Source organism: Suncus etruscus, chromosome 6, assembly GCF_024139225.1.
Source record: "Suncus etruscus isolate mSunEtr1 chromosome 6, mSunEtr1.pri.cur, whole genome shotgun sequence".
Taxonomy (NCBI): Eukaryota; Metazoa; Chordata; class Mammalia; order Eulipotyphla; family Soricidae; genus Suncus; species Suncus etruscus.
The window spans coordinates 105,510,223-105,533,499 of NC_064853.1; the positions used below are offsets into that span (position 1 = coordinate 105,510,223).

Genomic DNA, 23,277 nt, shown 5'->3' on the forward strand with positions numbered 1-23,277 from the left:
CATATTGTGTCTTTTTCATGCTTTGACACTTGAATGTAAAAAGCCAAAATCTTTTTTTTTTTTTTTTTTTTTTGGTTTTTGGGTCACACCAGCAGCACTTCTGGCTCTATGCCTAGAAATCGATCCTGGCAGGCTCTGGGGGACCATATGGGATGCCAGGATTCAAACCACTGTCCTTCTGCATTCAAGGCAAACGCCTTACTTCCATGCTATCTCTCCAGCCCCAAGCCAAAATCTTTACTCTGGGCCTCTGATCCTCTTAGTAAACTTCTCATTGTTTCTCTAACTTCCTCCCTGCTCTTCTTTCCTTTGCTTCTTCCCAACTGTGCCATCACATTGGTATTTGCTTTTTTGTTTGTCTCTGCCATTCTCTGCATGGTTCATTCTCTCCAGATGACTTAGATGTTGCTTTCTCAGTGAGGATGAAAAAGCTTATTTCTAGCTCTATCTTTTATCGACTTTTTAAAAATGGCATTCATTACCTTATAGAATGTTATTTAATTGACTTAGTATGTTTTTTGTTTATTGCCTTTCCTTTTCTGTGAAATTTAGGTCTAGGTGAGCATCTTTGTTTATTCCATTTACATCTTCAAGCAATAGTTGTTTTTTTTTTTATAGAAAAGAAATGGAAATCTTTGGGGCTGGAGAGATGATAGAAGGATAGAGTCTTGCATGCAGAGGGCCAGGTTCCAGTCCCAGAACCCTATATGGTTCCCTGAGATTGCCAGGAGTAAGCTCCGAACACCAGTGGGTGTGGTTCAAAGGCAAAACCAAAATAAAAATCTCAAGTTTCTTTCTGGGCCAGAGAGATAGCACAGCTGGAGGGTGTATGCCTTGCAAGCGCTGACACAGGACCAACAGTGGTTCGAATTCAGGCATCCCATATGATCCCCCGTGCCTGCCAGGAGCGATTTCTGAGTAGAGAGCCAGGAGTAACCCCTGAGCACTGCTGGGTCTGGCCCAAAACCAAAACAAAACAAAAGTTTCTTTTCTAGTAAAATTTTATTAATTTTATTTTTATTTTTAATAGTTTTTATTGAGGCCAATGTGAATTACAAGTCTTTCACAGTTATGTTAAAGATGAATTTGGGCAAGTCCCACCGCCTGTATTGACCACCCACCGCCCCTGTTTCTTAGCATGCATCCTGTACCTCTACCCTTAGCCTTCTAGACTGCTGGTGTAACAGGTCCCTTTTGTATATAGCTTGTTGTGTTTTGGTCTTTTGATTCCATTGTTTTTGACTTTGGGTTGGGTATTTAAGTCTGGTCATTTCTTCTTAAACTTGATTGATTGATTGATTGATCAGTTCTTGGGCCATATCCAATGGCACACAGGGACCACTCCTGGCTCTGCACTCAGAAATTGCCCCTGGCAGGTTGGGTGACCATATAGGATCCTGGGAAGCAAATCAGGTCCCTTCCTGGTTGGCCGCATGCAAGGCAAATGCCCTACCGGTGTGCTATCTCTCCGGCCCCATATGTCTAGTTATTTTTTTTTATTTCCACTCAGTGCTTGTGAGACTGCTTGCCCCCGGTACCATCTACTTTATTTATTTAATTTTTTTTGGTTTTTGGGCCACACCTGGTGATGCTCAGGGGTCACTCCTGGCTATGTGCTCACTGGCTTGGGGGACTGACCATATGGGACGCTGAGGAATAGAACTGCGGTCCGCCCTAGGTTAGTGCGTGAAAGGTAAAAATGCCCTACCGCCTGTGCTACCGCTCTGGCCCCATACCATCCACTTTTTGTTTTTTCAATTTATGTGGCAGAACAAGATGATGATTCAAGTTTTATAGTTCTGTTGATAAGAAAAAGGAAGGAAAAAAAACTGAACTAGAATTTTTTTTTGTTTGTTTTTGGGTCACACCCGGCAGTGCTCAGGGGGTTACTACTGGCTCTATGCTTAGAAATTGCTCCTGGCAGGCTCAGGGAAGCATATGGGATAGCGGGATTCAAACCACCGACCTTCTGCATGCAAGGCAAACGCCTTACCTCCATGCTATCTCTCCAGTTCCTAGAATTTTTTTGTTTTTGTTTTTTGAGTCACACCTGACAGTGCTCAGGGATTACTCCCTGGCTCTATGCTCAGAAATCCTGGCAGGCTCGGAGGACCATATGGGATGCCGGGATTTGAACCACTCACCTTCTGAGATGCAAGGCAAATGCCTTACCTTCATGCTATCTCTCCGGTCCCTAGAAATTTTTTTTAAGTTGCTTGAAACTCTTATCCTACCAACATACATACACTTCTGATTAGTAGAACTATCTTAGATGTTCTTTTTTGAATGTTCAATAATTCAATTTGATATAAGTTGAATGGTGCAAGGCTTTCATGCTAAGTGTAATTTTGTAGTGGTGTTGGGGTGAATTCTTCATCAGCTTCTTTGTAGTTCCAATCAAGCTATCAACTCCTCAGAGAAATTAGTACCTCCAACCACTACTTTCACAGAAGCTTATTGCTCATTTCATAGAGACAAGACAATCTATGGAAGTCAACTATTGCTCTAAATTGATGTGCTTTAACAACCAGTCCACAGGTGTAGAACAATAGAAGAAAATTGGTCTAGATACCTATAGAAAGCCTTGAACAGGCTTATTTAACTGTACATACCTTAATCAATTAGTAATAAATTAAATGATTGTTCACCAGGAGGATGGATGGTTAGATGAAGCATAAAAACAATTAGATAGGGGCCAGAGAGATAGCATGGAGGTAAGGCATTTGCCTTTCATGCAGAAGGTCGGTGGTTCAAATCCTGGTGTCCCATATGGTCCCCTGAGCCTGCCAGGAGCGATTTCTGAGCATAGAGCCAGGAGTAATCCCTGAGTGGCGCCACATGTGACCCAAAAACCAAAATAAATAAACAATTAGGTAGGCCTGGGAGATAATTCAAGTAGTAGAACATATATCTAGCATGTGCAGGATACTGAGTTTTATACCCAGCACACCATCTTCCCCACTCACTACCCCACTGGCAGAGAGGATGCTTAGCATTTGCAATCCCTGAGTTGCCACATGAATTATCAGTAAACCACCTAGTGTAACTCTAGTTGTCCCTAAACAGCAAGCCTTCAGGTATGTACTGCTGTACCAAGTACTTCCACGAGTTGTACCAGGCTCCATATGAAACATTGGCTGTGCTCCATTACATATGGGGCCAGTGGGATAAGGAGCAGGAGCTATATACAGTACAGAGGATACGGTGCTTGTTTGCATGTGGTCCACTTAGAATCTTAGGAAGTTATCTCCGAGCACAGAACCAAAAGTAAGCCCTGAGCACTTTGGGTATGACCCCAAAACAAACCCCAAAAAATGTCATTGGGGTCAGAGAGAAAGTTCAGCAGTCAGGGTGTTTTCCCTGCACATAATGACCTGAATTCAATACACAGCATCTCATATGGTCCTCTGAGCACTACCAGGAGTAAGGAGTAAGCCCTTTGTATTGCCAGGCATAACCCCCAAACAAATAAACAAACAAATAAACATCACCACTTAACTGTGAGATCAAATCAGAAGAAGCTCTGTGAACTCAACATAGGATTTGTGCAAAAACCAATATCTCTAATTACAGAAACTTGAACTGTGACAACTGTGATTGAGGACAACTTTCACTGGGACCATGAAGAACGACTTTGGGGTTAGACAACTTAGTATGCCTAAAGCCTGTAGTTGGTCTTATGGCAGAATGCTTCATGAGTAGGAAAACCTTGTTTTTAGGCCAAAGGTTTTTCTTTCGATTTCCCAACTTTTGCTGTGCTTATGCAAAAAAACTGTCACTTCCCTGTTTTCTTCTTTTTAATTAAATTTTTTAGTTTTTAAATAGAGGATCCCACCTTTTACATAGAACCTTGGGACACAGATTACTTTGTTTTGCCTCATATTTCTGTATTTTTCTATAAAATTAAGAAGAAAAGAAAAAGAAAAGGATGAAAAAGGGGCCAAGTGGCCTCAGGTATATTGGTGGAGAAAAAAAGGACAGAACTATATATCCAAGCCAAGGTCAACAGCAGTAGAAGCAAGAGACCCAATCTAACAATCTAAACTTTAACAATCTAAACTTAAATGGGCCTGATGTACTGGCAGGCCAGGGGGCAAAGGGTGGTGGTATAGGATGCATTCTGAGACCATTGGTGGAGGGAGGGGGACACTGGTGGTGGGAATGGCCCTGACTCACTGTATACCTGAAATTCAAATATGAAGGACTTTGTAGATCACAATGGTTTCAATAAAATAAAATTAAGAAATAAAAAGATCGTATAATCTGGACTTTGGGTCACCAAAGGTGGTTAGATCTCTTAGTGTATATCTTAGTGTACAAGTTACTTAACATGTAACTTCCTCTTTCCTCTTGCTCCAATTTTTAGTTAGACTAATCTGTCATTGCTTCTCTGGTCTCATACAAATAATATGCTCAATGAGAGTTTTTAAACAGAGGTCCAAGAGATAGCTTAATAGGCTGAGCACATGCTTTATATGTAGCTCTGTTCCTTTTCCAGCACCATATATATTTCCCTAAGCATCACCAGGAACAGTTCCTAAGCACACAGCCAGGAATAGCACCTGAACACAATCAGTTATGCAACAAAAACAGAAAAACAAACCAGAAATGTCTTTGAAGAAAGTAAAAGTACACATAAATGACTGCATAAAATTTAAACTTTAAACCATAAAATCTTAAACATTCAAAAGTAAAAGTCAGTTCTTCGGGATGAGATGATACACCTTTACTTAAGCGTTACAAAGCATCATGCTGGGACCAACAGGCTGACCATATGCTTTGCTTCAGCAGCCCTGAATTTTACTCTGAACAACTCCATGACCCCCCATCCCCCAGCACTGCCAAAAATGACCCCTGTGCAGAGAATCTGTAGTAGTCCCTGCGCTTGATCAAGTGTTGGCTCCCCTCCACTCCTCAGAAAAAGAAGTGTCACAAGCTTCCTATCTTAAGGTGGTTCATGATAATGAACATTGTGTCTAAAACTTTATGCATGTTTACTAGGCTCATACATTTTTTTCTTCTGCATCCTCTTTATAAATCTTAATGGAGTTGAAATACTATGTGAAATACTTTTCTAAACACAGTTGCTCTACTTTCTTTTCTTTTTTTTTTTTTTTTTTTGGTTTTTGGGCCACACCCGGTAACGCTCAGGGGTTACTCCTGGCTATGCGCTCAGAAGTCGCTCCTGGCTTGGGGGACCATATGGGACACCGGGGGATCGAACCGCGGTCCGTCCTAGGCTAACGCTGGCAAGGCAGACACCTTACCTTTAGCGCCACCGCCCGGCCCCAGTTGCTCTACTTTCATTAATCAGTGATGACATCCAGTAATTTGCTAAGGTTTCTTCCAATTCAATATTCTGTCATTCTGGTGTTGTTACTTGTTTCTTAAATGTTTTCCCCCTCTCTCTATTGTCTCACATCACTATTCTATATTCTCTAATTATAATAAAAATGTATGTATTGTTCATTAAGGTACCATGCAAATGGTAAAAACAAAGTTGTAAGGCAGAATTATTTTCAGTATGTATCTCTATATGGATGATCCTGGGGAAATGATAGTTGTGGGGCCAGGGAGATGGCTTGAAGGCTGCAGCACTTGTCTTATGTGCAAATGCCCCAAGTTTGATCTCAGCACCACTTAGCATAGCCCTAGTGGCCCTGAACACTGCTGAACTTGAGTACAGCGGCATTGAAGACTGAGCCCCTAAACATTGTCCATCTGAACCCCAACACTGATGGAAGTCCCTTCCCCCTCAATATTATAGATGTGGGTGGTTAAGTAGTTTATGGAACCTCTTTTTTTTTTTTTTTTTTTTTTTAGTAATTTTTATTGTGACCAAAGTGAATTACGAATCTTTCACAGTAATAGTTAAGGTACATAGTGACAATGAATCAGGGCCATTCTCCCCACCAGGGTTGTCCTCCCTCCACCCCTGTTCCCAGCATGCATCCTATATCTACCCCCTTTGCCCCCTGGAGTACTAGTGTATCTGGTCCTCTCTGTGTATTGCTTGTAGATTGGCTATCGATTCTGTTGTCTTTGACTTTGAGTTTGGTGTTTAAGGCTGATTATTTTTTATTTCCACTCAATGCTCATACGACTGTTTGGTCCTGGTACCCTCTATTTCTCTCCCCCCCCCCCCCCCCCCAATTCATGAGGCAGAACAAGATGATTCAAGTTATGTGGTTCTGTTGGAAAAAAAAACAACTGGGAGGATTCCGTTTAGAGGATATAAATATCAATTTAGAAGAAGAAAGGGAAGAAAGAAGAAAAACAATGAAAAAACAAACAAAAAAACCCCCAACAAATACAAAAAGAAAGCACACAGCTACTATAAACAACCACTATCATATATCATATAATAACCATGACAACAAAAGAAAAAAATAATAAAAAAAGAAAAAGAAAAGAAAAAATAAGAAAAATGAAGGAGGGGCCGGGAAGGTGGCGCTAGAGATAAGGTGTCTGCCTTGTAAGCGCTACCAAGGAACGGACCGCGGTTCGATCCCCCGGCGTCCCATATGGTCCCCCCAAGCCAGGGGCGATTTCTGAGCACATAGCCAGGAGTAACCCCTGAGCATCAAACGGGTGTGGCCCAAAAACCAAAAAAAAAAAAAAAAAAAAAAAAAAAGAAAAATGAAGGAAGGAGTGCTGGTGTGGTAAGATTTTGTGCTTCTTTTTAGTTTATGATACCTCTTGAAGAGAACATTGAAAAGCCTACTATATGCCTATCAGACATATATTTTTCTGGTCTTAAGTGCCATTAAATGCCATTTCCCATTCCTGAAGAGGATAATGGACAACAGGCCAGGGAGGGGAGCTGATGATAAGCCTTTTATAATATATTACTGTTCCCTCCTCTTTGTTGTCTCACTCTGTTGTTATTTTTATACTTAGAGTTGTTTGTTTTCAGGATGAGGGAATTGAGGGGGTGTGTGTCGCACCCAGCAGTGCTCAGAGACTATTCCTGGCTCCGTGCTCAGAAGTGATTCGTGGTAGTACTTGGGGTATTGTATGTAGTGCCAGGCATTTCTACCTGGATCGGTGTCTTAACTCCAATACTGTCTCTCTAGCCTTCTACTTGGTTTAGGTGGTCCTGGAATATAGTTGGTTGCAGTGTTTTGGAGATCTCATGCTTTGTTCCTTAATTGTGGCTCTGAGATCACAAACATTCATACTGCCAGATTTGCACTCAGCTTGTGGAGCAGTGTTGGGATCAGACTTGTAACCTGTTCCACTGAGTCCCAGGCCCTCTGATGAGAACTCTTTTTGTTTGTTTGTTTGTTTGTTTGTTTTTGTCACACCCAGCAGTGTTCAGGGCTTACTCCTGGCTCTGTGCTCAGGGTGATGCCCGGAAAGGTTCAGGGATCGAACCTGGGTCAGCTGCTTGCACTACCCACTGTCCTAGCTCTCTGGCCCCATTCTAATTTTCAACAATTTTATCTGGCTTGGCCTTTGATATCCCCACCATTTTGCTTTCTGCCATTGTTAGTCTGCCAGTAGTTTAATCTTATTTGATTTGTTTTTGTTTTTGTTTTTTTTTGGCCACACCCTTTTGACCCATAGGAATTACTCCTGGTAATGGGCTCAGAAATTGCTCCTGGCTTGGGGGGAACCATATGGGACACCGGAGTATTGAACCGAGGTTTGTCCTAGGCTAGTGCTTGCAAGGCAGATGCCTTACCTCTAATGCCAATGTTCCAGCCCCGTTGAATCTTATTTGAAAGACTAATTGTCCTGACAGTTTTCTCAGTCAGTCCTAGTGTTAGTTCCTCATAGAGATAGATCTCCACTCCCCCTGTTGTGAAACATGTTTTTGGTGGTGTCTTTTCTGTTGATAATACCCAGAACCCACTATGAATCATTAACATTGCATTTTAGCTCCTTTACTTGGACATTTAAACAGTGACAAGAGTTATTTTTCTATCTTGTCAAAACCTATTAGAATGATATGATCTTGGAAGCATACTAACTTGGGAAGTAGAAAATCAACTTAAACATTTTTTTAGGGGCTGGAGCAATAGCACAGCAGTAGGGTGTTTGCCTTGCATGCAGCCTACCCAGGACTGACCACAGTTCTTTTTTTTTTTTATTTGTTTTTGGGCCACATCCGGCGATGTTCAGGGGTTACTCCTGGCTGTCTGCTCAGAAATAGCTCCTGAAAGGCACGGGGACCATATGGGACACCGGGATTCGAACCAACCACCTTTGGTCCTGGATCGGCTGCTTGCAAGGCAAATGCCGCTGTGCTATCTCTCCGGGCCCTGACTACAGTTCTATCCCTGGCATCCCATATGATCCCCTGAGCCTGCCAGGAGCGATTTTGAGTGCAGAGCCAGGAGTAACCCTGATGGCCACCAGTTGTGATCCAAAAATAACAACGACAACAACAAAATTTTTCAAGAGGCTGGAGTAATAGTATAAAGGGTAGGGCATTTGCCTTACATATAGCCAGCTTGGGTTCGATCTCCAGCATCCCATATGTTCCCCCTGAGTACTACCAGGAGTAATACCCAACCATCGCCAGGTGTGGTCCAAAAACTAAAATCAAAAAAAATTTTTTTAGGTATACCTGCTTACGTTACTTTTTAAGATTTCCAGACAAAAATAACTTCCTCTTCTACTTGTCTTTCTGGACCCCATTGCGTGTATATATAGTTTATAAAACCTCTCTTCATTTTTAATTTTTAAATTAAAGTGACCTAATTCCTTTTTAGGTGATGAGTCCCTTTTGTTCTGGTTTTATACCTTTTGTGAAAGCAGGAAGGGGTTTTGTTAATCACACATCACTGTTAACTTATTGATCCCCACAGAATATATGAGGTCTTTTTTCATTATTTTCTTTTTTGACATATTAGAGTCATGTTAACTCCCATGGTAATTATAGTTCTTTCCACTTGCTTGAATATGCTCACTCCCTATACAAGAAATTCAGGCTGTTGGAGGGGGGGAGGGTGAAATAGCTTTCTAAACTTTTACTGATTCTTTGTAAAGAAAATAGGAAGTAATTTCTTATCTGATCAGGATAAAACTTACTAGTACTTCTTTAAGCTAATTTCCTGCAGAAAATGAATTTAGCAGTGCACACAATAATACAACAAATTTGTATATACTTTGCAGAGCCCATTCTAGGGGTGGCTGTTAAAATCCTAACACTTGTTAAGGAGAAAAATCTGGAAATTGAACTTCTTTCTCACTCTCCCACTTTTCTGTGTAGAATAATCTAGATAATATTTAATCATGTTGTGCTTATTTATTGCCCCTTTCCTTGTTGCTGTTGCTGTTTTTGTTACTACAATAACCGGAGGTTGCATACCCTTAGCTGTGGCATTTGCACACTTGGCTGTGGTGCTCACACACAGTTGGATTTAATAGTGCACAGGAGACTGTGTCCACAGTTGTGGCACCAGGGACTCCCAAAAGGCTGTTTCTTTCCAGTTGCTTTGGCTTCTCTTAAGACTTAACTGCTGCAATTTAGTGACTTTTCAATGTCATTCTTCTTAATGTTTATCCTATTGACTTTGCTTTGGTTCCTGTTCATGAGCATTGGAGGCCATATCCAGTGATGCTCAGGGATCACTTCTGGTTAGGGGACCATATGTGGTGTGGGAGCTCCTACTGGGGTTAATTATATTCAGGGAAAGTGACTTATCCTGCTGTCACACATTCCTTCCCCCCTCCCCCAGGCTTTTTTTTTTCTCCCACCCCCACCTCCCCAGCTTTTTTTTTTTTTTTTAAATGTTCCTTTTATTCTGGGGAAGAGTAATGCTTACAATCTTTCTAGAGGAAGTAAAAGAAGCTGACTCAAGACACATGAGAATAAAGATAAAAACTTTTTCCTTAAAGTGTTAAGCCAAACAGAAAAAATAAAATAAGAAAATCCCTACTGTTTTCATCCATAGTCACCATCTTGCCTTGTGAGATGTGGATATTGGAGGGTTTGAAAGGAATGAGTGAAACTATTGTACACTTTGGCGAGGCTTTTCATGGCTTATAATTTTTTCTGTTTTCTTTTTGTTGAAAGCATATTTGAAAGGAAATACTGCTGGGTAGAAGATAATCAAATCCAGGTTCTGATTTTCCTTTGAATGTTTATTCCAGAGTAATAGAATGTTAAAATCTGGAAGGGATACTAACCGATAATCTAGTCTGTTCCCCACTTTTTCTGATTGAGAGAATGGGAGTCTGAAGAAATAAAACAATTGTCTGAGACCAAATAATCGTATGAACATTGAGTGGAAATAAAAATGATCAGACTTAAACACCAAGCCCAAAGTCAGCAACAGAATCGATACCCAATCTACAACAAGCTATACACAAAGGGGACCAGTTACCCTAGTAATCCGGGGGGCAAAGGAGTGAGATACAGGATCCATGCTGGGAATTTTTACCTGGATCGGTGCCTTAAATCCAATTCTGTCTCTCTAGCCCTCTAACTTGGTTTAGGTGGGAATGGCCCTGATTCATTGTCACTATGTACCTTAACTATTACTGAAAAAGATTTGTAATTCACATTGGCAACAATAAAAATTATTAAAAAAATAATTGAGGAATTCATGATGATCAATTTGAGTAAAATTCTAACTTCTTTGTAGGCATACGAGACCTTGAAATTTCTACTGTCTTGAAATTTTTAAGTTTAACTTTTTTTTTGTTTTTTGGGTCACACCTGGCAGCGCTCAGGGGTTACTTCTGGCTGCACACTCAGAAATCACTCCTGGCAGGCTCGGGGGGACCATATGGGATGTTGGGATTGGAACCACTGTTCTTCTGCGTCTAAGGCAAACATCCTACTGCTGTGCTATCTCACCAACCCCTAAGTTTCTTAACTTTTAAAGGATTGAATTTCTCAAGAATCTTGCTAGATTTGCCTAATAGACAAATCAAGCAAATAGAGGCCATTGCAACATTCATAAGATAATATTTAGAGAAGAAAGATCTTTTTAATCCCACTAAGACCTTTAAAAATAAAAGCAGAGACTCTGGAGGCTGAGCAAGACTACAGTGTGTATGGTTCCATCCCCAGCATCCCATAAGGTCCTCTGCCAGGTATGATCCCAGAGAATAGAGCAGTAGTTTTCCCTGAGCACTGCTGGGTGTGATCACAAAACAAAACACAAAGCACAAACTTTTAAAAAGGTGACTTAATATTTTTGTGTAATAAATATTCATTCAGAATTACTTTAGGCACCACACACAATGCTCAGGGTTTACTCCTGGCTCTGTGTTTAGAGATCACACCTGGTGCCTGGTGGACATTGGGACTATATACAGGGCCAGGAATCTTATCCAGGCAGACTGGATGCAAGACAAGCATCATATCCACTGTATTATCTCTCCAGACCCTCATTCAGATTCTTAAGTCTCTTCATACTGATGACATTACTTGATCTAGATGTTTGTAGGCTCTTAAAGGAGTCAAATGGAGCCCATCTTACTACTTCAAATAGTAGAATGGACTTTCAAGTATTTTATCTTGTGTCTTTATTGAAGCTTTGAAACTAGGAAGTATGTATTTGACATATAACTTGTGGAAGAGGCAAGACTTTTGAAGTGTTTTCTGTTAAAGGAATTTGGACTTGTTTATTTGCTGTGAATTTTTTTGTTCCCTTTTTATTTTGGGAGGGGGGCACATCCAGTGGTACTCAGAAGTTACTCCTGGATCTGCACTCAGGAATCACTCCTGGTGGGCTCAGGGGACCATATAAGATGCCAGGGATCGAATGTACCTGGGTCTGCTGCATGCAAGGCAAATGCCCTACTTGCTGTGCTATACTCCAGCCCCATTTCAAATTCTTGTTGAAAGTATGTGATAGTAGCGGGAGAGAGCACAGCAAACTAAGGGTATCTTTGCATGCAGGAGGCCTATGGTTGATCCCAGCATCATGTGGTTTCCCCAAGCACTACCTGTAGGTAGGATCCACAAGCATTGAGACAGGAGTAGCCCTGAGAAGGATTGCTGCTTGGTCCTAAAACTGACCAGCACATAAAAAGCAAAGTATGTGATGATTGAACCTTGTTTTAAAGTTATAACCTTATTATAACCTTGGTATAACCTTGCTTTCCTTCCCTTTGGCCCCATCAAACATTAAAAAAAAAGATGTATTTCCTTTAACAATGATTATAGCTATTATTCATTGATTACTGATTGAGTTTCAGGCTAAGGTTTATACATGAATTTTAAAATTTAGTTATCATATCTATATATTTGTGGGAGATATGCTAATCTGTATTTTAATGTCACACCTTTACCAGTAAATATGGGCCTACAAGATGGAGTTAAAATAAGGAAAAAAAAGGGAAGGTTGTCCCCTGTGGCAGAGCTTGTTCAGGTCCAGGAGGGCATGGCCCATGGATATTAGGAGTTGGAGGGGTTACACTAGGGCCTCCCCTGGGGACTGCAGGTTGAGTGGGATTAGTAAATTCATGCTCTGCTGGGCATTAATAATCAGGGTTTCACATATGATAGGCATGTGTCCACATATATAATGTGCTATTATATATGACAATTAAAATGTAAAATACATGTAAAAACCCAGTTATCTTCTTAGTCTGTATGAGAAATTTCTTTTAGAAAAATATTTTCCAGGGGCTGGAGAGATAGCATGGAGGTAAGGCGTTTGCCTTGCATGTAGAAGGTCGGTGGTTCGAATCCCGGCATCCCATATGGTCCCCTGAGCTTTCCAGGAGCGATTTCTGAGCATAGAGCCAGGAGTAACCCCTGAGCACTGCCGGGTGTGACCCAAAAAACAAAACAAACAAAAAAAAAAGGGAAAAATTTCCATGGTGGGTACTCACGTTCTGGTTAAAAATCCAGAAGAGATGGGGTTGGAGCGATAGCATAGCAACAAGTAGGTTGTTTGCCTTGCATGCAGCGGATCTGGGTTTGATACGCCAGCATCCTAGGAATGGTCCCTCGGGCCTGCTATGAGTAATTTCTGAGTGCAGAGCCAGAAATAACCCCTGAGTGCAGCTTGGTGTGGCTCAAGAAAACCACCACCACCAACAAAACCAGAAGAGAAAGCTCTCACCTTAGGATAGAATGGGAATTTTTTTTTTTTGGGGGTTTTTGGGGCCACACCCGTTTGATGCTCAGGGGTTATTCCTGGCTAAGGGCTCAGAAATTGCCCCTGGCTTGGGGGGACCATATGGGACACCAGGGGATCAAACCACGGTCCTTCCTTGGCTAGCGCTTGCAAGGCAGGCACCTTACCTCTAGCGCCACCTCACTGGCCCTCTGTGAGATATCTTTGATTCAGTTATTGTCCTTTCTTTGCAAACAATAGGCCATTAATTATTACCCTAATAGGGAGATGGCTACTCAGTTGAAAGAGGGAGTTGGTTGGGATTGTGGGTACCATAATGACTATTTAAGCAGCTCCTCTGAGCAACTAAATGGTGATTCAGTTTATATACAAACTTAATATTTTGTGTATGTGTGGCATACTCTTTGTGATGCTCAGGGCCATTCCTAGGTCAATGGAACTGGGGCTCCTACATGCAAAACATGCTCTCCCTTCCCTCTGAGCTGTCTCCCGAGGTACTGCGACTCGGGACAGTTTTGGGGGGATAGAAGCAGTCTATCAGAGTTTAGCCTGTTTGGCTCCAAAGTACTCCAGATGATCTGGGGTGGTGAGGTCATGTGTTAGACCTTGCACTAAAGGCCTTGCATGTGTTGACATGTCCCCTACCACCCAAGTTCTCTTCCCAGCCATTATATATAACTTCCAGGAATATTTTCTTTTTTCCCTTCCCTCCCCTCCCCTCCCCTTCTCCTTCCCCTTCTCCTTCCCCTCTCCTTCCTCTTCCCCATACCCTTTCCCATTCCTATCGATATGGAGAATCAAACTCAGGTTGACTTTGCTTCTCAGGAATATCTTCTACAAAAAAAGGAACATATATGTTAATTTTAAGAATCTTTATTTTGTACTTGAGTATTTATCTGGTAATTCTTTAAGGGACAATTAATTATTTAGGGGACTTAGGGTAATTTTTTAAGAATAATTTAGGATAATTCTTCAGGATAATTCTTTAAGAGACTTAAAGCCTCAAGTCCATCTTCAATTGTTTGAGAAGAGTGATGTGTCTATTAGTGAGCTTGAGTGTTCTGTTGTTGTACTTTAGCTTTTATCAGCATGTGACCCAGTTTCAGGTTAATGTCTTAATAAGGATATTGTCCAGGTTTAAGTGGAAATTGTTTCTGCCTCGCCTCCCCTCCCCCTTTAGGGTTCTCAGAGGAATGGCTAGAAGAATCCTTTATCATGTTTCCCTTCAATATACTAATTTCATAAAGAAAATGTTATATATGTATTGTACATTTTATTAGCTTTGTTTTTTATGGATAATCTTACAAAAATAGTGGTTTAAAAGTTCATTGTCACAGTCACACCAGGGGTATGCAATTATCTGGATGTGGGTAGAGTGCTATTTTTGTGCTTCTTACAGAGCTTTATTTATTTCACGGCCAAAAATGATCACTATGCAATTAGGAATGTCTTGGTGTTAATACTTTCTCCTAGATTGTTTTCCTACTTTAGTTTTATGTTTCTAGTTAACTATTATTTGAGTTGTTCATAGAAAATTGTGACACAGGAATAAATAGAAGACTGAAGCAGTTGTTAGCAAAAATAAATTGCCTAGTTTTCTGAATTTGGAGCTTATTCAGCTTATTAGGGGTCAACTAGAGTTAAGTTTTAATATATCTTGTACATATTTCTGAGAATTCTCATATGGTATATTCATTATAAGGAGTCAGCATCCTTTTCTATATAGTGCCGGATAATAGTAAATATGTTAGGCTTTGTGGACCTTACCTTCTGCTATTTAAGTATGAAAGCTGTTATAGTAAATGAATGAACTTTGTTCTCTTTCCATAAAACTTTATTTATGGACAGTGAGATTTGAATTTAATATGATTTTCTGTGCCATTTAACATTGTTCATTCCCCCCAATTTGAAAATGTAAAAACCAGGCCAGACAGATCACTCAGGGGACTGAACATGTGCTGTGCAGGCAGGAAGCCTGGTTCTGATCCCTGGTACAGCCTGGAGTGAGCAGTAAGTAGCCCCTGAGCTCAGCTGGCCAGGTCCCTCCCCCTGCCCTACTTCACCTCCCTTGAAAAGAAGAAGGGCTGGAGAGAGGTCACAGGAGGAAAGTGTGCCCACCCTGGTTTGCTCCCAGTCACCACGAATGTGTGGTTCCCCAAACACTGTCAGAGACCTCTGAACAAAGAGCCTGGAACAAGGTCTGAGCAGTTCTGAGTGTAGCCCAGATATCCCCAGTGAAGTGAAACTGAGAAATCCCATGAACAACAGAAGCAGCTCCTAGGGTTTTCTTCACAGGTTACATATAGTTTGCTGTACAACTTTTCAGACTGCATTCCATTTTTAAATTTTTGGTTTTGGGGGCGGGGCACATCTGCGGTGCTCAGGGACTACTACTACTGACACTAATCTGAGGGGAACCACATGGTGCCAGAGATTGAACTAAGATTGGACCCATGCAAGGCAATTGTTTGACAAGCTCTGAGCACAGAATACTGTGCTTCAATCCTGCCTTCTGTTTTAGCCTCAGTGCTGGGGGTGGGGTGGGGATAGTTTCTAGCCAATCCTGTTGACTTTTGTCCGGGAAGGTACAGTGCTTAAGGCCTCCTTGGCCACCCTGACAGTGCTCAGTGGGGTGGGATGGCTGTGCATATGTTGTGTGGGTTTGACTCAGATCCTTGAGTTCACATGCTCCTGACCTTGGAATGCTTTCTCTGCCTCCATTTCTTTTCTCCCCTTCCTTTCCCTTACTTTGTCCCTGCTGATACTGTGAAAACTAGATATACACACTTTTGGTTGTCACTTTAGCCGTAAGGCTCCTTGGGAGCTCAGTCTTTAGTCATAGGGCTCACCTTTACCAAACTATACGTTGGAGATGGGCTGCTCTGTTGCAGCACTGGCACCCCAGACAGCCGAGCTGCCTGCACTGTGTTCCCATGTGTGGGTGGCCCAGGCTGTGCTGGGGCTCTGGAACCACATCTGGTGGTGCAACTAAATAAAGCCATGCCATTTAATTGCCAGGGATATTTTGCTTTTTGGTTACATGTACTTTATTGGATATAAGTCTGCATCTTTAAATTTAAACATTTAAATTTTTTAAATAAATTTATTGTTTTTTTGGACCATATCCAGCAATGCTCAGGGGTTTCTTCTGGCTGTGTGCTCAGGGATCACTCCTGGTGGATTTAGAGAATCATTTGACTTGTTGGGGATCAGACTCTGGTCAGCTGTGTGCAAGGCAGGTGCCACATCTGCTATACTATTGTTCCAGCCCCCATCTGCATTTTTCTGACTTAAAATATTTTAATTATTTGTTTTTAAAAAGACACATGTTAAATAGTTCTAATTATTAATTTGAATAATTTGCATGCTTTCAGTGATTTAACATAATGTAATTTTTTTTTTTTTTTTTTTTTTGGTTTTTTGGGCCACATCCAGCGTTGCTCAGGGGTTACTCCTGGCTGTCTGCTCAGAAATAGCTCCTGGCAGGCACGGGGGGACCATATGGGACACCGGGATTCGAACCAACCACCTTTGGTCCTGGATCGGCTGCTTGCAAGGCAAACACCGCTGTGCTATCTCTCCAGGCCCATAATGTAATTTCTTATCTTTTTTTTTTTTTTTTTTTGGGTCACACCCGGTGGTGCTCAGGGGTTACTCCTGGCTGTCTGCTCAGAAATAGCTCCTGGCAGGCACGGGGGACCATATGGGACACTGGGATTCAAACCAACCACCTTTGGTCCTGGATCGGCTGCTTGCAAGGCAAATGCCGCTGTACTATCTCTCCGGGCCCTTAATTTCTTATCTTAAGCAGTAGTTTTGTTATCTGTCTTTTACATGATTATGAAGTATTCACACTTTATCCTAAGGTAATTGCTACTTCATGTGAAGTATAATTTTTAAGCGTTTATACCTATTTTCATTTAGAGTTTGTGTTTCAGGAGTAGAGTATACATATTTATACATACATATTTAGATACACGGAATAACCTATTTTATATTTTAATTGCTCTAGGGCTGCTTTGGAAGAAGTAGAAGGAGATGTTGCAGAATTGGAATTAAAACTTGATAAGGTAAATTTTACTTTAACTTTTGAATACATAAATATTTTCCATAAGTAGTTCATGTCACTGTTTTGCTTGTTTGTTTTGGGGCCACCTCCCTTCTTTCCTGTCTCTTAGATCACCATTTGCCCAGGGAGGTAAAGGGTCAGTCACTCCCAGCTGTGCTGAAATGGTAGCTCCTGGTACTGCTCAGGCAACCATATGGATATTAGGGATTGAACACAGGTCATTTGTGTGCATGGCAAGTTCCTTACCCCTGTACTATTACTCTGGCCCCAACCTGACTATTCTTGATTATAAATTTGGATATGGCTGTGTTCCAATACAAATAAAGTTTAAAATACACATTTTGGTTCTTTTACTCTAATGCTTAATGCATAAATATTTAATCTAAATGATGTATTATTTAATAATTGATATTAAGTAGTCATATTCTATGCAAGGGTGAATATAAAGTAACTCCTATATTCTATATTAATTATTAATCTTTATCTCTATTCACAGAACATGTGTGCCCCGAAAGAGGCATAAATATGAACATGAGCAAGCCATGGCTTTTGATCATAAGGAAAATCACTTTTTCTCTTGAGATCTTTTCAAATTTCTGAATTTAGATGCCTACCTTTTGACTTATTACTGAAAAAAAATTTTGTATGTGTATGAGTTAAATGGTATTATTATATGATACACTGCTTCTCACATCTGCTGGCATAGAGGAATCACCAGAACCTTACCTTATAAATCTTGATTCAGTGAGTTTGGGGTGTCTGATATTATGTTTCAGGAGGGGGTAACAAATATTTTTGTTCCCTGGATCATACTTTGAGGTTTGTTTTTTTTTATATATTTTTAAATTTTGAAACTTGTATGTTCTGTAAATAGCATAGAAACCATAAAACATGGCCAGAGAGACAGTGCAGCAGATAGGACACTTCCCTTGCATGTGGCCAAACCTGGTTCAGTTACCAGCACCACATATGGTCTTCTGAGCCCATCCAGGAGTGATCCTTGAGTACAGTCCCTGAGCACTAGAGCACTACTAGGTGTGGATCTCAAACCAAAACCAAATGAAGCAAAAAGCATTATAAAGCAGCACTATTAGATATTATATGGAAACATTATGAAGTGCTTATTAGAGTTACATTTTATAGTGCTCTACTGGTCTCAGAGTACTTTGATACATACTGTCTATTTCGATTTTTAAAATAATTCTGTGAGTTAGCAGTATTGATAATCAGTTTGTTATTTTGAGGTATTTTATTTTATTTTTAACACTGTGAAACAAAATCTTTTTAGTTTTGTTTTCTAATTATGTTTATAACTTACTGTTTTTATCTTAATTACACACTTTGGTTTACAAAGTTATAGTTAAGTTTCAGGCATACAATTTCCAACACCTATTCTGTTACCATGTGTGTACATTGTGTACTGTTTTTAATAGACTGCTTTTCACTTTTTTTTCTTTTTGGATTTTGGTTTTTGGGTCACATCCGGCTGCGCTCAGGGATTCCTCCTGGCTTTATGCTCAGAAATCGCTCCTGGCAGGCTCAGGGGACTATAAGGGATGCTGGAATTCGAACCACTGTCCTTCTGCATGCAAGGCAAATGCCCTAACTCCATGCTATTTCTCCAGTCCCATTTTTTTTTTCACTTTTTTAATAGACTTCACCAATGTCCCCTTTCCCAGCATCCAGCCTGCATTTTCTTTTTTTTTTTTTGTTTTTGGGCCACACCGGGCGATGCTCAGGGGTTACTCCTGGCTGTCTGCTCAGAAATAGCTCCTGGCAGGCACGGGGGACCATATGGGACACCGGGATTCTTCGAACCAACCACCTTTGGTCCTGGATCGGCTGCTTGCAAGGCAAACGCCACTGTGCTATCTCTCCGGGCCAGCCTGCATTTTTGACAGGCACATTTTTAAGTTTTCAAATTTTAAGGTAAGTCACAAAAGATGTGGTTTTGGTTGTTTAGAAGGTTTGCGAGAGAGTATATAGAAACACATACTAAAGTAGTGTAATAAGATTATTTACTCCTTACTCCTTTGGGTAGAGCTGCACCTGAATCAGATGAAACAGGGAATGTCAAAATTAAAGTAGGTGGGCAAAAATCTACTGAATAGACTTGCGGGCTGTTAGTCTAGAAATGAGCCTTTGAGAAGCAAATAAATGATTATTATTGAAGGTGGTAGCAGCCAAGGAGTAGGGACAGAGAAATCTTGCTCAAGGTGAGTTTAGTGATTTTTCTCATTTTGTACAGGGCAAGTTTCATCTGCAGTATCATTGTAAATCAGATCAGTAACAGGTTAAACCGGCTGAGTGACTTAATTTTTATTTATTTTGCTTATGATTTATGCTACTGGTAATCACTGTCTTTCTGGTGAGTAATCCTTCATCAGTTGTTCTACCAGGCCTAAATTACTTATACATCCTGCCAGGTATTGGAATTGACAACATCTGAGAGCATAGTAGTTGCCACTTAGAGTAATTTCTGTTTTGTATGCATCTTCTCATTTTAATGCTCCCTCCCTGTTAATCACATTCCCTTGAAGACACACAGGGGTCCTGTCATACCTCAGTTTTGATTTATCTTCTGGCTGTTTTTATTCATGTACTTTAATTTAAATTCATACACAATTCTTGTAATTTCTGGTTTGTGATACACCCTTCAACTTAAAGAGCACAAAACCTGGAACAAGTATTTCTACGATTGGAATGTGGCTCTAATTTTTAATTCTAAATGGGCAAATTCCTCAACTTTGTGATGCCTCAGTGTCTTCTTCTGCAAGCTGTAGAAAATAAGAGTTATCTTGCTATCACAAATACTTGTTAAGTGCTGAGCATGATTTGTGACACATGGTTAAGTTTTAAATAATGTTTCTGATGATGGTGCCTCTTTAACACTCTTCAATATTTGAAGCCAGAGATACTACAGGGATAAAGTTAGCCCACATTTTGTGTGCACTTACTGTGTGCTGCAGCTTGTGTTTTACCTTTATTATTTCCAGTCTTCATTACAGTGTCATAGAGTCGCTGTTTACTCAAATTTGATTGTGAAGAAAAGAGAGGATTCTACTTGAGGATTGTCAGGAAATAAGTTATTTTCCTATTATCTGACATAGTGTCTGTGACACTATGGTTTTCATAACAAATCATTGTTAAATGATCTTGACTAATTTTTGACATTTGCTTTTAGGTTAAGATCTTCTTTTGTAGGCTCTGAATATGTATATGGATATGGGTATCTATAGTATGTGATCTATTATCACGTACTTAGCAATGCTCAGGAGTCATTCCTGGCTTTGTACTCAGGAATTAATCCTGATGGAGCTAAGAGTACGTGCTGCCAGAGATCAAACCCTGGGTTTGTCCTACCTCTCCAGCCACTATTCAGTTATATCTTAATCACATAATTAGGGGTTTGGACTGCACAGCAGTATCTATGGCCATGGCACTCCTTCCTCCTGGTCTGTATATGTGGTTAAGCTCTATGACAGTTTTATTTTCTTTGTAACTCTTGTGGTAGCAACTTTTATTCTAAATCTGAGATCTGCTTTGACAGCCTTATTATGTGCCACCACCATCTGAATATTTGGTATGCTAATATCTTTCTTTCTTTCTGAGTTGTATCTCAAGTCCTTCCAGTTCTCATCTTCACTCCAACTGCTTTAAGCTTATCTAGAATATCAGTCTTTCTGTCTTTTCACTTCTTATTTTCAGATACTCTCTAATTCACTTCCCTTTCAGTGTACTGTTTTTTGGTGATTAAAAAAAATTTTGATATAAGATTTACCCAACAGGGGCTGGAGCGGTGATGAGGAGCGGTAAGGTGTCTGTCTGCCTTGTCTGCCTTGCCAGTGCTAGCCTAGGACAGACAGCATTTGATCCCCTGGAGTCCTATATGGTCCCCCAAGCCTGGAGTGATTTCTTTCTTTCTTTCTTTCTTCTTTTTTTTTTGGTTTGTTTGTTTTTAGTAACACTTGGCAGTACGCTCAGGGGTTACTCCTGGCTCTACACTCAGAAATTGCTTCTGGCATGCTTAGGGAAACATTTGGAATACTGGGATTCGAACCACTGTCCTTCTGCATGCAAGGCAAACAAACACCCTACCTCCATGCTTTCTCTCCGGACCTCCAGGAGTGATTTCTGAGCAGATAGCCAGGGGTAACCCCTGAGCATCACCGGGTGTGGCGCCCCAAAACAAAACAAACAAACAAACAAAAAAAGATTTATCCAACATTAAATTCACCGTATTAAAATACACACTTCTGTGGTTTTATTATATTCATGGTGTGTACATCTTCATGGAATACTGTCAAGATTTAGTTGTATCACCCCACAGGAAAACTTGTACCTGTTAGCTACCTATATCTCTTCCTATATCTGCTGGTAGCTACATATCTGCCTTCTGTTTCTATGAATTTACTTATTCTAGACATTTTATTTAAGTGACATCATACAATGCTTGACCTTTGTGACTGGTTTTTTTTTCGCTTAGCATAATGTTTTTATTTTTTAACTTATTACTTGATTACTTGTTTTCTTATGGTGAAGCTATTCTAACTCTCAAATCTGAACCTCCTGCATGCTAATCCTGTGTTTAGTCCATTGAGTTGTCTCTGACCCATCATTATGTTTTAGGATTTTGCTTTTGGTTTTATTTTGCTTTTTTGAACCACACCCACCTGTATTCAGGGCTTTACTTTTGTGGCTCTGATTGGGATCACCCCTGGTGGTATTCAGGAGACATTAAGTGGTGCCAGGGATCAAAACTGTGTCATCCCATGCAAAACACGCACCCTATTCACTATACTATTTCTCCAGAAACTCTGCAAAATGTTTTTTTTATCTTTTTATTTAGTTTTGTTTTGGATTTTGGTCCACAGTTGTAATCAGGGCTTACCCCTGACTCTGTTCAGGGATCATTTCTGGTGGAGCTCAGGGGACAATATGGGGTGCCGGGAAGCAAACCTCGGTCACTGCATACAAGGCAAATGCCTTACCCACTGTACTATTGCTTCTGCATCTGCATAAGTTTTTTTTTGGGGGGGGGGAGTGGGTTTGTTTTGCTTTAGGTCTTTACCTATTGGTGCTCAGAGGTTACCTCTGGCTCTGCACTCAGGAGTTATTCCTGGTTGGCTCAGAGATCTAAATGGAATGCTGAATCCAGTTCAGCCACATGCAAGGCAAGCAACACCCTACATACTGCACTATCTCTCTGACTGCTTGTTTTTTTTTTTGCATGTTTTTTTAAAATGGATTCATATTGCAGCATATTCTGATATTACTTTTTATGTTTGAATAATAAATGTACCATTAATGCCTATATCACAGTTTTTTGATTAATTTATGGATATTTGAGTTAATTTTACATTTTGACTATTAGGAACCATAATTGCTATGGATCAGAATCTGTCTATATTTTTCCTCCCTTTTTTTCCCCCATTGAATGATAAATGCATCCCTTTTCTTATGTAGTTCTAACCTCTTCCTCAGGATTTTGCTTTCTCCTTTCCCTTCTTTACCATCTTTTTAAGTATATAAAGATCAGGAGTTTGATACTTGCCTTGCATGAAGCTGACTGGATTTCAATCCCCAGCACCAGAAATGGTCCCCAGAGCTCTTTTAGGAGTGATCTGAGCACAGATCAGGAACAGCCTCTGAGGACTGCTGGATGTGTTTCCAGATCAAACAATATATATATATATATATATATATGTTCTGGTTTCTCTTAAAAGAAAATAAAACAGAACTGGGGCCGGAGTGATAGATAGTACAATGGTAGTGTTTGCCTTGCATTTGGCTGACCTAGAATGGACCCAGGTTTAATACCCCGAGCCTGCCAGGGGCAATTTCTGAGCTCAGAGCCAGGAGTAATGCCTAAGCCACCACTGGGGTGACCCAAAAACCAAAAGAAAAAAAGAGTAAAAAAGAAAAATGTAAAGAAAACTGAACAAAACAAACAACTGTAGGAAACTTTACCTCTGATAAGGAAGTATCAATTATTGATGCCATGCACCAATAAATGTGTGCTAAGAACTTTATGTATATTGTCTCAGCCTTTTATTTTTTTTGCTTTTTGGGCCACACCCAGTGATGCTTAGGGGTTACTCCTGGCTATGCACTCAGAAGTCGCTCCTGGCTTGGGGGATCATATGGGACACTGGGAGA

General features: G+C 40.5%; 1 protein-coding gene across 4 annotated transcripts in view; it reads left to right on the plus strand.

Moving 5' to 3' along the window:
• Positions 1 to 23,277, plus strand: part of ACAP2 (ArfGAP with coiled-coil, ankyrin repeat and PH domains 2) — a 150,958-nt gene that overhangs the window by 41,909 nt on the left and 85,772 nt on the right. For all 4 annotated transcript variants that reach the window (XM_049775942.1, XM_049775945.1, XM_049775944.1 and 1 more), the window contains exon 2: positions 17,062 to 17,119. In XM_049775942.1, the coding sequence (XP_049631899.1) occupies positions 17,062 to 17,119 (58 nt within the window). The remainder of the gene's footprint in view (positions 1 to 17,061; positions 17,120 to 23,277) is intronic.